Source organism: Coregonus lavaretus (genome assembly GCF_964263955.1).
Source record: "Coregonus lavaretus genome assembly, chromosome: 18".
Classification (NCBI taxonomy): Eukaryota; Metazoa; Chordata; class Actinopteri; order Salmoniformes; family Salmonidae; genus Coregonus; species Coregonus lavaretus.
The window spans coordinates 28,024,091-28,042,991 of NC_140005.1; the positions used below are offsets into that span (position 1 = coordinate 28,024,091).

The window sequence follows — 18,901 nt, forward strand, 5'->3', positions numbered from 1 at the left end:
CGTTTGGAGCAATTTCCAAATGCCTGAAGGTACCACGTTCATCTGTACAAATAATAGTACGCAAGTATAAACACCATGGGACCACGCAGCTGTCATACCGCTCAGGAAGGAGACGCGTTCTGTCTCCTAGAGATGAACGTACTTTGGTGCTAAAAGTGCAAATCAATCCCAGAACAACAGCAAAGGAACTTGTGAAGATGCTGGAGGAAACAGGTACAAAAGTATCTATATCCACAGTAAAACAAGTACTATATCGACATAACCTGAAAGGCCGCTCAGCAAGGAAGAAGCCACTGCTCCAAAACCGCCATAAAAAAGCCAGACTACGGTTTGCAACTGCACATGGGGACAAAGATCGTACTTTTTGGAGAAATGTCCTCTGGTCTGATGAAACAAAAATAGAACTGTTTGGCGATAATGACCATCGTTATGTTTGGAGGAAAAAGGGGGTGCTTGCAAGCCGAAGAACACCATCCCAATCGTGAAGCACGGGGGTGGCAGCATCATGCTGTGGGGGTGCTTTGCTGCAGGAGGGACTGGTGCACTTCACTAAATAGATGGCATCATGAGGAAGGAAAATTATGTGGATATATTGAAACAACATCTCAAGACATCAGTCAGGAAGTTAAACCTTGGTCGCAAATGGGTCTTCCAAATGGACAATGACCCCAAGCATACTTCCAAAGTTGTGGCAAAATGGCTTAAGGACAACAAAGTCAAGGTATTGGAGTGGCCATCACAAATCCCTGACCTCAATCCTATAGAACATTTGTGGGCAGAACTGAAAAAGAGTGTGCGAGCAAGGAGGCCTACAAACCTGACTCAGTTACACCAGCTCTGTCAGGAGGAATGGGCCAAAATTCACCAAACATTTCACATTCTTAAAATAAAGTGGTGATCCTAACTGACCTAAGACAGGGAATTTTTACTAGGATTAAATGTCAGGAATTGTAAAAACCTGAGTTTAAATGTATTTGGCTAAGGTGTATGTAAACTTCCGACTTCAACTGTATGCTGTACACCCAAGTTGCACTCATGTCTCGAAAGGACATTGACTTGACTCGAATCTTGCTTAATAACTAATTGACAGTAAATTAATGAAGAGAAGTCTTGTATGACCTTGAAACACAACAACACAACATTATACAGGTTTTGAACTGCAAGCAGAGCTGACATTTTTCTGTTACACTAAGCAGGCTGGTGATTCCTCTGACTTGTGAGAACCATTTGGTGGGATCTTCAAATTTGATTGACAGGTGAGAGTCTTGGGTTGTGTCCTTGACTTTTCTTCATTGGCACGTCCGACAGCAGAAGAAGCTGCAGAGACCTTTGTCAAAAACTTTCCTCAGTGGGACTGAATTGTGTATCATGTCTGTTTTTGTCAGGGATCCAACCCTGTTTGGAAAGTGTTAGACAAGATGTAGGAATTCCTACATTGAAATCCTCTTATGTCACCTAAATATATCGCATGAAAGAGCTCAACAATGGGACAGTTAGACAGCGAATTGTTGCCAAATTACAGCAGGAAAAGTCCTATGCAACATTTCCACACAAGACACAAGCATAGGAAACGATCAGAAGATTATACTAGAGAAGAATAGAGGAATAGATGCAGACGCTTTGTAGTCTTTTGAGGGAGCTGTACGCCATAGTGAAATCTGGTGTTTGTGTGTGCGTTTGCTTACTTGCATGTGTGCGTCCATGCATGAATGCATGAGTGAATACTGCAATGATGCCCAGCAAAATATGAAACAATCTGCTCCCATGCAATGAGCACTATTCATCCAATGAATATCTGCAGACCCAGTTGCCAGCAACTTTTTTCATTATTATTGCCAACAGCTGCAGAAGTTTTACAGTAACTAGGCTGGAAGGGAGGACTGCACTGCCATCTCTACCCCTCTCCTCCCACCCTCTCTTCCTCTCCCTCTATCCTGTGATGTATTACAGTCTGCACCCGTAGATGGGCATGGATTGGGAGGAATTAGGTCACGAAGAAGCACACTGCAGAGGGGATAGCGCGGTGCCGACGTGCGTAGGAGAGAGCCCATGTTGTTGTACACGGTGCGGTGAAATATGGAGAGGAGTAGGGGCGCGCTCACTTAAAGAGTGCATATAATACATCAACAAAGGAAATGGGAGGGAGAGGAAACATGCCAAGGGCAACGCCTGCCCCTGTTTCCCTTCCTGTGTGTGTGAGAGTGAGTGTGTATGTGAGTGTGTATGTGAGTGTGTGTGTGCAGTGCAGCAGCGGGCGCTCTGCTTTAGCACGCTCATATGCATAACGGTATTCCGTTCACGTTTAGGACTTTCTGCTGTGGAAACACTGAGGTGCCAGAGTGATGATGGAAAAGCGGGCGTCTAGGGGAACAGCTGTTTCTAATAATAGAATCCAAGGAAAATGTTCATCCCCAATGAGGGACAGAGCTGCAACGTCCCCCTTTCTCTCCTCCTTTTCTCTGTTCCCAGCATTATGAGGCAGCAGTTCTCACTTAAAGCTATGTCATCCCAGGTTTCTGTTGCTCATTAACAGTTCCTGTGGATTTGTAATTCCCCTATCTGTTATTTATTGTTTTACATGTACAGTAATTGGCTTGTATCTGTACTTTACTGGTTAGCCTTCTAAATCTATCATGTTTTTTATACAATTCGCAGGTTCTCCAATACAGTCATTAATTTGGAAATCATATCTTATTCGTGCACATTTGAGTATGATAGCCTGTATTTAATTTATTATATGGTTATATGGACTGAGGACCACCTCAATTACGTGATGGTTCCATCTTTTAGGTAATAGTGAAAGTAATTACTGTTACATCTGCATTCTAGAAGCAGTTATCTCTGACGTATGGCAGAGGGTTGACAGGTACAGATCTCTTGGCCTTGATCATACACATCAATCTCGTATTGCATTTATCATGTTGTCTCCTTCAACGTTCTGAAGCAACTCTTTTTAATTACCAGTCTAAGCCAAAGCAGTAGACATGCTTTAAAGTAGACAAATTATTTAGTGTGTTCACATTTTAAAACTTTAAGTTTGTCCTTGGATAACCAGCTTATTGTTCCTTCATCTGTGAATAAGGAAGAAAAATGTGGAAATGTACCTCCAATAAGCATTTTTTTACCGAAAGTTTATTTCCCTGAAGCATGTTCTGAAATGCCTGCATAAGCATTTTTGCAAACTGCAACTAATGCTGGAAAGCTTGAACGCTGTGAGTGGAATCTTAACTGCAGCTTTGCAACCGAGATTAGACTGATAGAAACCGGAGAGATGCAACTCTCCCCTGCCAGCCCTCAGAGAAGGTTACCAGCAGTTAAGTGAAGCATTTTGAAGTGTGTTTCATCAAAATGCCTGCAAGGCTTTTTGGATGGCTGATATAAATGATCTCCATTCATTTTTAATCATTTGGTTTTGTTTTTCCCATTTCCTGCTGTCCCCTCAACCACAAGTCTTCAGATTGGGAAAAGATGCCGCAGTGCTGTCACTTGGATCGACCACAGCAGTGGATCAAAAAGAGCAGATTTTAAGACGGCCCCGGAACAGAGCCCTGGGGAACACCTCACTTGACCTTCGATACCAAATCTAAATAGAGAGCTAATTGAACATATAGATAAAGTATTCAACCGTTTAAACCGTTACAATTATTATCTTCAAAGGCAATGGCATTTAATGTATACTGTATATAACAAAGAACTTTGAAATGAGACATGGGGCTTAAAATGTACCGTCATGTTAGTTTTCTCATCTCTTTCCCACAGTATGTTTTACTTTTTGTTCCTCTATTTATATGTCATTCCCTCTGTAATTTCACACTGGTGCAAACGCTGGATAAATCTGGCACACCATTTTCAATATTAACACAGTACCAAATTACAACAAACACAGTTGAGATCGTTCTCATTCAGATGTTTTGCTGTTGCTGGCACATCTTTTTCTCAAAGACCTTGAGTGATCTTGAGGACCTTGTGCACCTTGGCAACCGTCTCTGTCACTTAATGATCAGTTCTGTTATTGTTATTCCACACCCTCCTCTCTCTCTCACACACTGTGATGCACACCAATTGATATGCAAGGGAAGTTACCCTCTGATATCGGACAGTGTGTTTATGGCAGAGCCAAAATATTATCCCTTTGCATTGAACCTCAGGTTCATTGACACATCATCCTTCTTCTCTCTCACTGACTTATCTAAACTAGCTCAAAACCAGACTTAACCTTCCAGCTTAGCCATTGATAGTCACAACAATAGCTCATGTCGGCATCAAGCTTATCATGACCGTGCATGTAGCTTTTATAAAGCCTTTATGCATCCCTCAAGTATACAGTGCCTATCATAAGTATTCACCCCCTTGGATTTTTTCACATTTTGTTGAGTTACAAAGTGGGATTGAAATAGATGCAGTCAAATGACCAAAGTGCCCTCTAGAGGCCTCATGGGTGGAATATTATTAATATTTTTCATAATTTCATAATTAATAAACATTCATTTTTTTAACGCAGAAAATCCAGTGTTTTTATGTCAAATGGTTTTGTTATATTTCAGTCTTCTGTGATGTACAGTTGAAGTCGGAAGTTTACATACACTTAGGTCGGAGTCATTAAAACTCGTTTATCAACCACTCCACAAATGTATTGTTAACAAACTATAGTTTTGGCAAGTCGGTTAGGACATCTACTTTGTGCATGACACAAGTATATTTTTCCAACAATTGTTTACAGACAGATTATTTCACTTATAATTCACTGTATCACAATTCTAGTGGGTCAGAAGTTTACATACACTAAGTTGACTGTGCCTTTAAACAGCTTGGTAAATTCCAGAAAATTATGTCATGGCTTTAGAAGCTTCTGGTAGGCTAATTGACATCATTTGAGTCAATTGGAGGTGTACCTGTGGATGTATTTCAAGGCATACCTTCAAACTCAGTGCCTCTTTGCTTGACATCATGGGAAAATCAAAAGAAATCAGCCAAGACCTCAGAAATAAAATTGTAGACCTCCGCAAGTCTGGTTCATCCTTGGGAGCAGTTTCCAAATGCCTGAAGGTACCACGTTCATATGTACAAACAATAGTATGCAAGTATAAACACCATGGGACCACGCAGCCGTCATACCGCTCAGGAAGGACACGTGTTCTGTCTCCTAGAGATGAACATACAAGTGCAAATCAATTCCAGAACAACAGCAAAGGACCTTGTGAAGATGCTGGAGGAAACAGGTACAAAATTATCTATATCCACAGTAAAACGAGTCCTATATCGACATAACTTGAAAGGCCGCTCAGCAAGGAAGAAGCCACTGCTCCAAAACCGCCATAAAAAAGCCAGACTACGGTTTGCAACTGCACATGGGGACAAAGATCGTACTTTTTGGAGAAATATCCTCTGGTCTAATGAAACAAAAATATAACTGTTTGACCATGATGACCATCGTTATGTTTGGAGGAAAAAGGTGGTTGCTTGCAAGCCGGAGAACACCATCCCAACCGTGAAGCACGGGGGTGGCAGCATCATGCTGTGGGGGTGCTTTGCTGCAGGAGGGAGGAAAATGATGTGGATATATTGAAGCAACATCTCAAGACATCAGTCAGGAAGTTAAAGCTTGGTCGCAAATGGGTCTTCCAAATGGACAATGACCCCAAGCATACTTCCAAAGTTGTGGCAAAATGGCTTAAGGACAACAAAGTCAAGGTATTGGAGTGGCCATCACAAAGCCCTGACCTCAATCCTATAGAAAATGTGTGGGCAGAACTGAAAAGACGTGTGCGAGCAAGAAGGCCTACAAACCTGACTCAGTTACACCAGCTCTGTCAGGAGGAATGGGACAAAATTCACCAAACTTATTGTGGGAAGCTTGTGGAAGGCTACCCGAAACGTTTGACCCAAGTTAAACAATTTAAAGGCAATGCTACCAAATACTAATTGAGTGTATGTAAACTTCTGAACCACTGGGAATGTGATGAAATAAATACAAGCTGAAATAAATCATTCTCTCTACTATTATTCTGACATTTCACATTCTTAAAATAAAGTGGTGATCCTAACTGACCTAAAACAGGGAATTTTTACTAGAATTAAATGTCAGGAATTGTGAAAAACTGAGTTTAAATGTATTTGGCTAAGGTGTATGTAAACTTCCGACTTCAACTGTATATAAAGTGTAATATTGGGACGCAAACTCAAAATGTAATACATTAATATATTTGACATGGTACAGATGTCTTATTTTTTTATGCGCATAACCCTGTGTGTGAGGTGTATACTTTTATTTCAAAGTAGATTTGTTTAAGACTACCAATAAACACTCTGTGTGACTCAGATTTAGCCCACTGCAGTAATCTACTGATCTACACAAAATTCTCCATAATGTCAAAGTGAAAAGAAAATGTAATAAATAATAAGTTATAATAAGTTGTGTGATCTCACTCTGTGTGCTATAATAGGGATTAACATGATTTTTAAATTACTACCCCATCTCTGAACCCCCCACACACAATTATCAGTAAGGTCTCTCAGTCGAGTAGTGAATTTCATGCACAGATTCAACCACAAAGACCAGGGAGCTTTTCCAATGACTCGCAAAGAAAGGCACCGATTGGTTGGTGAAAAAAATATTAAAAGCAGACACTGAAATATAAGTTATTAATTAGGGTGTATCAATACACCCAGTCACTACAAAGTTACAGGTGTCCTTCCTAACTGAGCTGCCGGAGAGGAAGGAAAGGATTCAACCATGAGGCCAATGGTGATTTTAAACCGTTATGGAGTGTAATGTCTTTGATAGGAGAAAACCGAAGATGGATCAAGAACATTGTAGTTCCTCCACAATACTAACCTAAATGACAGAGTGAAAAGAAGGAAACCTGTACAGAATACAAATATTCCAAAACATGCATCCTGTTTGAAACAAGACATTAAAGTAATACTGCAAAACATTTGGCAAAGGAATTAACTTTTTGTCCTGAATACAAAGTGTTATGTTTGGGGCAAATTCAACATTACACGTCACTGAGTACCACTCTACATATTTTCAAGCATGGTGGTGGCTGCATCATGTTATGGGTAGTTGTTTACCAGAAATACAGTGAATGTTCCTGAGTGGCCTGGTTACAGTTTTGACTTAAATCTGCTTGAAAATCTATGGAAAGACTTGAAATTGGCTGTCAACAACCAACTTGACCAAGCTTGAAGAATTCTGAAACTAATAATGGACAAATATAGCACAATCCAGTTGTGCAAAGCTCTTAGAGATTTACCCCAAAAGACTTACAGTTGTAATTGCTGCCAAAGGTGTTTCTAACATGTATTGACTCAGGGGGGTGAATACTTACAGTATCTAATCAAGATATATTCATGTTGTATTTTGTATTAATTTTAAAAAATGTTTTAGAATTTTTCTTCCACTTCGACATAGTATTTTGTGCGGCTCATTGACAAAAAATTGCAATCAAATACATTTTAATCTCACTTTGTGACAATTCAAATGTGAAGAAATCCAAGAGGGGTGAATACTTATGATAGGCACTGTAAGTGTAAACCTAGAGAACAACAGAGTAAACGGGTGAAATGGGCAAGAGTTCAAAGTGAAGTTAGATTGACGTTTGGGGTGCTGACGCAGGGGTATAGAGAAAGGGGAGAGTTTGAGGACTGGACGGATGGGGTGACAGGAGTGACCGTGGGGCAGGTGATGGAGGTAGAGGACTGTAGATGCTCAGCCTCTCCAAGGAGCAGAGGGGCCAAATGGAGCGAGCATGAGAGTCGCCTGTTGCTGCGCTTAATAAGAACTGACGTTACACAACATCATCCACCTCAGCAGTATGTGGCCTTATTGCAGAGTCTGTGGTTGTGGCAAGTTATTTTTAAAAAGAAGGTCCCGTGTAGCTCAGTTGGTAGAGCATGGCGCTTGCAACGCCAGGGTTGTGGGTTCGATTCCCACGGGGGACTAGTATGAAAAAATGTATGCACTCACTAACTGTAAGTCGCTCTGGATAAGAGCGTCTGCTAAATGACTAAAATGTAAAATGTAAGGTGTGCACTGTGTGGGAGACTGCAGTGCAACACAGACTGACAGCAGAGACTCCGTCTGAATAATTGGTAACACATACACACTTAGTCATACTTTAAGTCAGTGGTTCCCAACCCTTTTCTGTTACTGTACCACCAACTGAATTTTGCTCCTCCCGGAGTACTCCTGAAGTACCCCCTCGTGCATTTTACCAGTAGGTCAATGGTCTCATGAGTCTTCTCACTTACCCCCTGTGGATAGGCCAAGTACCCCCAGGAGTCTTAGTACCCCTGGTCAGGAACCACTGCTCTAAGTCATACACTCATGCATGTAGTCAGTCACACACTTAGCTACACACACAGACAACCCAACCAGACACCCACTCAAACCCACAGACAAAGGACGTTTACCCACGTGTGTTCTGGCTCTGGCCCACACACAGTGCCACACACAAATAGGCACACAGTAAACCATCCAAGAACAGAGCCAATCCCTCCCACAAACAAAATACACCATGTACTTTCCTTTTGTGTGCTTAACCATCCCAACCCTTCTTCCTCTTCCACCCCCCTAGGATTACACCATCACCATGTACTTCCAGCAGTCCTGGAGGGACAAGCGCTTGTCCTACACAGGGATTCCCCTCAACCTGACGCTGGACAACAGGGTGGCAGACTCGCTCTGGGTCCCTGACACCTACTTCATCAATGATAAGAAGTCCTTTGTGCACGGGGTCACAGTGAAGAACAGAATGATCCGACTGCATCCTGACGGAACTGTACTCTACGGCCTCAGGTGAGTGTGTGCGTATCAGTGTTATGTGTTCATGGGCTCCTGTGATGTCAGCGTGGTCCTCTGTAGCTCAGTTGGTAGAGCATGGCTCTTGCAACACCAGGATAGTGGGTTTGATTCCCGGGACCTCCCATACGTAAAATATGTATACACGCATAACTGTAAGTCACTTTGGGTAAGTGCCTGCTAAATGGCATATATTATTGTTTGTGTGTGCGCGTGCACTGGTTGAATTGGGGGGTGTGCCAGGGGGGTTAATTTACTAGCCTAAACAATATATACTGACAAAAGCACATACCACAGTAGGTCCTGGAGGGTGTGAGAAGGTCAGTTCTGGTGACTATGTAAAAGGACATTCTACTCCAAAATAGAAAGATGCTGACATCTCAAATATAATTTCCCTCTCCAGAAATGAGCTCAATAACATATTGGTCCATATTATCAGGCAGGTGTGCTATTTATCACCTGATGTACTCCACCTGATGCAGTATGGTGGCTATAAAGAAATAGGCTGAGGGTTGCCCATCTGCATTCACCCCATTGGGCCCAAATATTAGCTAGAACACAAACACTAGTTAGCAACATATTGATGACTTGAATGTCATAAAAACGTTCCACTGGCACTCAGCCAACTAAGGATCATGTACTGGGAATGTATGCCTACCTGTTACACCTGATCGTGTCTATGCATTCAACGCCATTGGCGAGGACTAACGCGCATAAACCATGCCGCTGCTAAAAACTCAGGGTCTCAAATGGTGCATTTTACTAATTTATTGGATTTAAGAAATAAGTGTAGCCTAGTAACACTAGAAAGCTCTGTGATCCTTCTCTTTTAACAGTGGGCATCAAAACTGCTTTCAAAGGTGTGTTTTCCTGAGACTGCATTAAGAATGTTGTACAATGACTGGGCATGCATATTTCTCTCCGTGTGGCTCTCTCAATTTGAATGTGCCTCGAGAGGAATATAATTTTCTTGCATAGAATGCGACAGGCTGAACTGTAAACTATTCTACTATGGGTTTGTCTGATTTAGCTGTTGCTTACTCGTGTTGTTGGCTGTGGAAAGTTAAATGTGGACAACAATTTTTCATTAGATAATTCCAATAACCAAAGGTACTGGGTTTCAGCTCCGCCTGGCTCTCATTTGGATCATACTGTAGGAGGATCCGGTCCAATTTAACTCCTGTGTGTGTGTGTGTGTGTGTGTGTGTGTGTGTGTGTGTGTGTGTGTGTGTGTGTGTGTATGCTTGTGTGCATGCGTGTCTATGTCTTAGTGTCTGTGTGTGAGTTTGTGTGAGCTTATGAGTGAGAATGAGAGCCGCCCTCCATTTTCTGCAGACTGGTGGTTGGTTGAAAGAGCATGCAACCATAGCTCCTGCACATCATCTTTTGGTGTGTGTGTGCTTCAACTGTACTGGAAAAACTGCACATAGGCAAGGAAAGCCCTCTCAAACAACCACCATTGCTCTTTCTCCTCTGCCTCTGGAGAGTGAGAGGAAGACCCAGGTGGTGAATCATTTATGGAGCCGTACTCCCCTGCAGTCCGGAGCACGGCAACAGCGTAGCCTCGTAGGCTACATGCTCCTTGCCTGGCTACCCAGGCTCCCGCCAAACGCTAGGCCACACCCACTCATGTTCATTTCTTCTCCGCAATGAGTCTGGATCTGAGCACCTCCCTGACGATTTCTAGAATGGAAATCTATTCTAGACGTCTGATTGGTACCAGAAACCGATGGGTTGGGCCAGAGCCAGAACACGTGGGTAAAACGTTGTTTGAAAATTGGCTTCGATACTCTGATTGGTTAGAGATGATCCAATCGCTGATTACTTTTTTCATACATTTTGACGTCACCACAAACGACTTCAATGATGGCAGCGGAGGAATTCAGTTTGAGTCGTCAGGCAAACATGCTCCCCTCCTCGCCTCTGCAGTGCTGAGCCGCGCCGAGCTAACGAAGGGAACTGAAGGGCAGCCACTGTCAATAATGCAGTGGAGATCAGAGGGATTCAGCGCTTTGGTGGGGGGGAATGATGACTTGACAGTTTTTCTAGTTAGATATCCTTTTTTTGAGCTACGAGGCAGATCTCTAGGGTTTGTAGGGAAGATCCAATACAAGTTTATTACTTCAGTCGGGTGGCATATTTTGTAACCATGCCCGTGGATGTGGATTTTGTCAATAGTGCTCTTTTGAATGAGTTTGTTCTAGCCAAAAAGTATAGTTTGTCTGGGAAGGCATTATTTGTGTTGTTTCGTTTTCGTTAACCAGCAGTTGCCGGGACCATCATCGTCGAATTAAAGAAAATCCTGCTCTAGCCAATCACTGACATTAATTTATCAATTAAGTGTGAGGGAGCAAAGGAAACCCAGCGGACACTGAGGCCCTCAAGGACAAGAGTTAGTCACCCCATGCTGTAGCTCATTAACTGGCTGAGTTAAAGGCTAGCTGGTAGTTCTGGGAGATAACATCTGTCTTGAAGATTCAGGCAAGATGACAACACCACAGTTAAACCCAGTAATCTGACTCAGATACATCTCCCCTTTAACCTTTTCAACTCCTCCAGAGTGACCTCAGCTGCTGACAAGACACTCTGTGTGTGATCTGAGTCACAGAACCAATGTGACCGTTGACTGGAATCAAACCTGTGTTGACAGCAAGACACGCCCATCACAAAGAGGACATTGTTATGTCTCTGATCTAGCCATTAGCTCTGAAAGCTAACATATGGCGCTAACATCTGTCTTCAGGTCTCGGGCTAGATTACATCATGGTGGAAGCTAACAACAACCAGGCAATCAATCCCATTAGCTACATTAGCATGAGTTGTGATTGAGCTCAATGTCTAGATTAAAGGCAGTTTGTGTGGTTCATATCGTTGTGAAGACGCTGCAGTGTTTTATACACATCTATGTGGCTTGTTAGGTTAATTAGGGCTGAGACGGAGTCGAGCGTGTGGCTAACCTGGTGTGGTGCTGGGGTGGAAGGTCTTAGATGTGTGATTTGATTAAGTATTGGTTTAGGCTACATAAATCATATTGTCTGTGGCCATTATAAATCTGAGGGGTTATTTTTGGTGCATAGGAGTAGTGTCTGTAGTATCATTTGGTGGAATCCACTGGGCGCAGACGTCATTTCAATGTCTAGTTTTGATTTACATTTGGTTGAGTTGTCAACTAACATGATTTCAACGTGAAATCAAAATGTCACCATGTTATTGGATTTAGGTTAAAAGTTGGGTGAAAAAAATACAAAATTCTCTTACATTGATGACTTTTTGCAAATCCAATCAGTTTTCCATGTTGATTTAACTTCATCACATTGAATGTTTTTGTTGAAATTGTGTGGAAACAACGTTGATTCAATCAATTTTTGCCCAGTGGAAAGGCAAATGTATCACCATTTTGTTGTTTTGGTTGACGCCAAAGGATTTGGTTTTGTGTACCAGGTGGCTGAACAGCATGCTCCTTATTGGCATGAACACGTGTGCCAATAAAGACATGATTATCATGGTAACATTTAGGGCCGGATTGAAACCTGCCATAGCAATGTTTATGCAACCGCTTTGTTTACACATTGAATTTACCCCATGAATTGACTGAATTGAAATTCAACACACACCAACCCTGTCTATAGGCCAACACTCAACTCACCTTCAGCTTTTCTTAGTCCTTTGAAGGGCATATTTAAAGGTAGACTCAGCAACATGACATCATCATTCACAGCAGGACAGATTGCCATGGCTCTTGCCAGTGTGGGCATGCCCACATACTAGCAGCCTTGGCCGATTTGGATTCTGTTGTTGTTGACGTCTGTAAGCAGGAAGTAGCCCTGCTGTGTATGATGGCGTCTTATTGCTGAGTGTACCTTTAACAAATCATTTGAATTGACATTTCAAGCTAGCCTACTGTAGAAAACCACATTAATATATTAAAATATATATAATAAATATAATTATATTATTAGCTTGGTTTGAGTTGAGTTGTCTGCCTGTTGGGTGAGCAGCAGTCGCCTGGGTGCTGGCTGGCACGGGCCTTTGGAGAGATTCATTAGCAATAGCCATGCCTCTCAGTAGGGTCAGGTGAGTCACTCTGCTGGTGCTGGCAGCTCCAGTCTGCCCCAACCATACGCTGCTCTCCCCAGGAGCACTACCATGAAAACCTGCTCCGCTCGCCTCTCATCTCATCTCCAGTCCCCATCTCTTGTCTCTTTAAAGGTAAATGATGCCCAGTGCATCCAGTTATCCAGTGGTACTGTACTGTAGTATACATCCCTTGTTGGTACCAGTTTAGAGTTACAGGAACTGATGATGTTTCAGTTCTCCCCATGTCCCTGACCACTGGTGCAATACTTTTGTTTGTTAACAATAAACAATATATCTTTGGTATGGCTATGTCATTTCCTAAGGCACTTTATACATAAATATCCTAAGCCATGACTGTCATTTTCTTTGACGCGTAGTCATGTAATGCTAGGATGAACCATGACTACGTCATCTTTATGATACTCAGTCAAGCATTATTAATTGACTAACATACTGAACCACGGCTGTTCTTAAGCACTGTCATTCTTCATTGCACTAACAGACAGTTACAATGCACCATAAGCATGTAATTCATGTGGCTATCTGTCAGTGTCAGTGTCTCCCCTGCTCTGATGTCTCCCTCTGATGTCTGGGCCCATTGTGAGTGAGTGCCTGTCTGTGTATAATCTGAATACCACTCTGCCATTCAGTCTTCCTCTCTTCTTCTCTCCCTGCCTCCCTCACGAGAGCACCCAGAAATAACTTGCATGTCATTGTGACAACTTTTCACTTTCATCTGCTTCACTCCTCACACACAATTCTCACAGTTTCACGTCGAGCAGGGAGACGTCTTCACACTCGAATGCTGCACAATTATTATTCCCTGCAGACCACACAATTATTCAGCCAGTGTGCTTCTGCCTGCTGCCTACAGTGAGCCGGCTATATTTAGGCTGCCTGGAATGACCTCACCAGTTACTGTAGTGTACACGTCAGCTGCTACGCTACCTTCACGTTTTTAATGTATCCATCAATACACATATGGCCAGTCTGAATGGTCACTGCACACGCTATCAAACAGTAGGCCTATTAGTTATGCTCAATGAAGATTGATTGAATATGGCAACATGTTTTTAATTCAACCTTTAATCAAATCTAGCATAACGTTCATTGCGGTAATTACTAATTTTTAGGCAGCACTGCCACCTCTACTCCCGGTGCTTCAGCATGTGAAGGAAAAGAGAGTGTATGTGTGATTAACATTTTATGAAGTATAGCAGTAATAACAAAAAGCTTTATTCGCAGTAAAATTTTACAGATTATTTAACAGAACAACTTCTCTCTAGCTAGCACCCTTTTCCTGTTTGTTGTATTATTAAAACAAGACAATAGAGTTGAGCATGTTTTACCTTCATCTTCCCCTGGAAAACACTATCAATCGTTACTGAGTGGAATATCCTGGCTAAATGAAATGAAAATCTTATAACCACTATACTAGTATAACTGCAGACATTTTCAGAGCATCACTTCTCCAATATCAGTCACCCCAGTAGATAGGATTCCTCTCACATTAACAATGCATTACTCTCACCAACTGCATTAGCCATTTCAGAAAACACAAACCAATACTAATGCTGCAGTCAGTCACACCCGTAACATCTATCACGTAACGTGACGCTCATTACCATCACGGATGCAAAGCCCACCTCTTTCCCTGATATGTGTTTGATCTGCATTGATCTGATGGGGAGGGGATGTTACACACTGGGGTAATAGATTGGGAGTGGGAATAGTGTAGTATGGTACACCCTTACTGACACCCCTACGGTATAGAGGAGCTGATGCTCTATTTTTACCCCATCTCTGCAGATGCTTTATAATTCATCCAGACCACCCTAATGCATTTGGTGTGTTTAAGACATGGTCGACAGCCAAATAATATTCAGCTGCAGTGTATGAAAATTGATGAATATTCATGCCCAGGGCTTTTCAGTTCTCAACATCGTTGCGGCTGCAATTGACAGATATTGGTCTCACTGGACACTCGCTATCACTCAGTGAGGAGAATGGCTATGGGCCAGTGAGAGTCATTTTTACAAGGCAGGGCTCTTGGATTGGACGAAGACCAAGACTAATGCACAGCAGACCGCCACTGGACTTTTAGAATGCCCTTTACCTGCATGGTTGTAATGCCACATTCCAAATCGATCCCTAGCCCCTTGGGACTACATCTGGATCTGAAAGTATAGGATTGGTATACTAAACAGTATTGTTATACAGTTGAAGTCGGAAGTTTACATACACCTTAGCCAAATACATTTAAACTCAGTTTTTCACAATTCCTGACATTTAATCCTAGTAAATATTCCCTGTCTTAGGTCAGTCAGGATCACCACTTTATTTTAAGAATGTGAAATGTCAGAATAATAGTAGAGAGAATGATTTATTTCAGCTTTTATTTCTTTCATCACATTCCCAGTGGGTTTGAAGTTTACATACACTCAATTAGTATTTGATAGCATTGCCTTTCAATTGTTTAACTTGGGTCAAACGTTTCGGGTAGCCTTCCACAAGCTTCCCACAATACGTTGGGTGAATTTTGGCCCATTCCTCCTGACAGAGCTGGTGTAACTGAGTCAGGTTTGTAGGCCTCCTTGCTCGCACACACCTTTTCAGTTCTGCCCACAAATGTTCTATAGGATTGAGGTCAGGGCTTTGTGATGTGATGGCCACTCCAATACCTTGACTTTGTTGTCCTTAAGCCATTTTGCCACAACTTTGGAAGTATGCTTGGGGTCATTGTCCATTTGGAAGACCCATTTGCGACCAAGCATTAACTTCCTGACTGATATCTTGAGATGTTGCTTCAATATATCCACATAATTTTCCTTCCTCATGATACCATCTATTTTGTGAAGTGCACCAGTCCCTCCTGCAGCAAAGCACCCCCACAGCATGATGCTGCCACCCCCGTGCTTCACGGTTGGGATGGTGTTCTTCGGCTTGCAAGTACCCCCTTTTTTCTCCAAACATAACGATGGTCATTATGGGCAAACAGTTCTATTTTTGTTTCATCAGACCAGAGGACATTTCTCCAAAAAGTACAATCTTTGTCCCCATGTGCAGTTGCAAACCGTAGTCTGGCTTTTTTATGGCGGTTTTGGAGCAGTGGCTTCTTCCTTGCTGAGCGGCCTTTCAGGTTATGTCGATATAGAACTTGTTTTACTGTGGATATAGATACTTTTTTACCTGTTTCCTCCAGCATTTTCACAAGGTCCTTTGCTGTTGTCCTGGGATTGATTTGCACTTTTCGCACCAAAGTACGTTCATCTCTAGGAGACAGAATGCGTCTCCTTCCTGAGCGGTATGACGGCTGCGCGGTCCCATGGTGTTTATATTTGCGTACTGTTGTATGTACAGGTGAACGTGGTACCTTCAGGCGTTTGGAAATTGCTCCCAAGGATGAACCAGACTTGTGGAGGTCTACCATTTTTTTTCCTGAGGTCTTGGCTGATTTCCTTTGATTTTCCCATGATGTCAAGCAAAGAGGCACTGAGTTTGAAGGTAGGCCTTGAAATACATCCACAGGTACACCTCCAATTGACTCAAATGATGTCAATTAGCCTATCAGAATCTTCTAAAGCCATGACATAATTTTCTGGAATTTTCCAAGCTGTTTAAAGGCACAGTCAACTTAGTGTATGTAAACTTCTGACCCACTGGAATTGTGATACAGTGAATTATAAGTGAAATAATCTGTCTGTAAACAATTGTTGGAAAAATTATTTGTGTCATGCACTAAGTAGATGTCCTAACCGACTTGCCAAAACTATAGTTTGTTAACAAGACATTTGTGGAGTGGTTGAAAAACGAGTTTTAATGACTCCAACCTAAGTGTATGTAAACTTCCGACTTCAACTGTAGATCAGCCTTGACCTCTGATAGGCAATATTAGAGATAACTAGCCAATGCTTTCAGATCAACATACTGTAGGTGCATAGGTAGTAGGGGCTTTGGGATGGCTTTCAAATTTAGCATGTACTACTATGCTTTTTAGGTTTTGGCGATGGGTTCGTCACCCAAAACAAAGGAGTGGCAGCTTGAGTGAGTTTTAGGTGCTCAGCGATGCATGACATTTTGCGACAGGAGAAGCTGGACAAAATGGGGAAACTGCAGAGGATCCCTGGAAATGTCTCAAACAGCTAGAGGGCTCAGGTTGGGTTAGGTGAATTCATTGCTGGCTATGACTCACATCCTGGCAGTCTCACTGCCTGTGTGTGTGTGTGTGTGTTTGTGTGTGTGTGTGTGTGTGTGTGTGTGTGTGTGTAAGAGAGAGTCGGTACGCTCTTTTCTTGTCTCACGTCTCCTCTCATTTGACACAGGGATTATGCAGTGGAAAAGGTACACATACACTTTACAGTAATGGTTCCCTGTTCACAATGATAAACCAATGTGCAAACATGTAAGATGTACATATGATGTATAAACACTTATTCTCTGAACATCTTATGTAATTTATGCGACATCTTTTTGAGTGAGGACCCATTACACCTTTTTGTTTGTCTGAATTTGCGGGTTTTACGCACCAGCGAAGCTTCTGGGAGAGCGCGATGATTCCCTTTTGATTAGCTATGAACAGTGACTCCACCACACTATGCTTTAAATGTAATCCTTTACTCAGCATAAGCGGTTTACATTAAAATCAATATTAAATCGACATCCTATTCTTATCGTATATGGTTCGTGAGCAGTGAGAACACAACAATGGATGTGACTCTGACCCCTTCCCTTCCAAGGACCAGCCAACCCCTCGGCAAGCAGCCTGTAATAACATGGCTGCATGTGGCCATAACCTTGACCCTTTTCTGTCAGAGACCAAATGAACGCAATGAATACATAAGCACAGCAATCTCACTGTTTGGGAACATTTTGAGTTTAATCAATACTAAAAGAATGAAAGCAGTGTAGCACAAATTCAATCTGAAATCGTCAAATTGAAGTGTGCTCCTTCAAATGAGACCTCAAAGCGAAGAAGTCACGGATTTTAAAGTCCACCGATTGCCGGGATTTTTTGGGTGTTAATTCTTAATTAATCAGAGTGCTAATTAAGATGGAACATGGAGCATTTCAAAGAGGGAGGGCACAGTCATGACTTAAGCAGTATGAAGGCAATTATGGGTGAGAAACGGAGAGTTCAATTTCCAGTGAAACCATGGAGGGATTTGTGCAATAGAACTCTGAGTATGTACTGTGTGTGCTTCCTGAGTCAATATGTGTGAGAAGGATGCGTTTTTCATTTCTCTCTGTTATTAGGTCAACCTTTTTCACTGTGCACCTGGAAGTGTTTATATAAAATGTTATGAAATGTAACACACACCCCAAAAAACTACATTTTAAGTGTTCCTGGCCATACTGTACTCTTTGTATATGATATACAGTATGTGTGTTCACACAGATTTTATACTGTATGCTCTGCACTTGTAAGGACATACATCATGGTAAGGGTTAGTGAGACATTAGTCCTATGGGGTATGGGGGTATATTTTAAATGTCTGCGCTAGATACAAGAACATTATAGAATGTCTACCATCCCCCACCCCCTCTCTCTCTCTCTCTTTACCCCCCCCCTCCCCTCTCAGGATCACCACTACGGCAGCTTGCATGATGGACTTGCGTAGATACCCTCTGGACGAGCAGAACTGCACCCTGGAGATCGAGAGCTGTGAGTGACACTGTGTGTGTGTGTGTGTGTGTGTGTGTGTGTGTGTGTGTGTGTGTGTGTGTGTGTGTGTGTGTGTGACATCACTGTAGAGACTTCTCAGCTTCATTTGTGCCGTTTATCACTACTGGGCATGTTTACGAAAGCTTGTCCCTACACACAGATCTGAGGTCTATGTGACTCTATGGGTGCTATTGAATAAACCCTAAAGGGACATGTAGCTAGGGCCAGTTTCCCAGACCCAGATTGAGCCTATTCATGTAGTAAAAGGCACTTTCAATGGTGATTTCCTATTGAGCATGCTTTTTAGTCCAGGAATAGGCATAATCTGGGTCAATGAAACTGGCCCTAGCTACATTTTA

At 42.3% G+C, this 18,901-nt stretch overlaps 1 protein-coding gene across 2 annotated transcripts in view; it reads left to right on the forward strand.

The window, feature by feature from the left end:
* Nucleotides 1-18,901, forward strand: part of LOC311145747 (gamma-aminobutyric acid receptor subunit beta-1-like) — a gene marked incomplete at both ends in the record, with an annotated part of 41,314 nt that overhangs the window by 13,589 nt on the left and 8,824 nt on the right. For both annotated transcript variants that reach the window (XM_084182034.1, XM_084182035.1), the window contains 2 exons: nt 8,580-8,800; nt 18,460-18,542. In XM_084182034.1, coding sequence (XP_084038160.1) covers nt 8,580-8,800; nt 18,460-18,542 — 304 coding nt within the window. The remainder of the gene's footprint in view (nt 1-8,579; nt 8,801-18,459; nt 18,543-18,901) is intronic.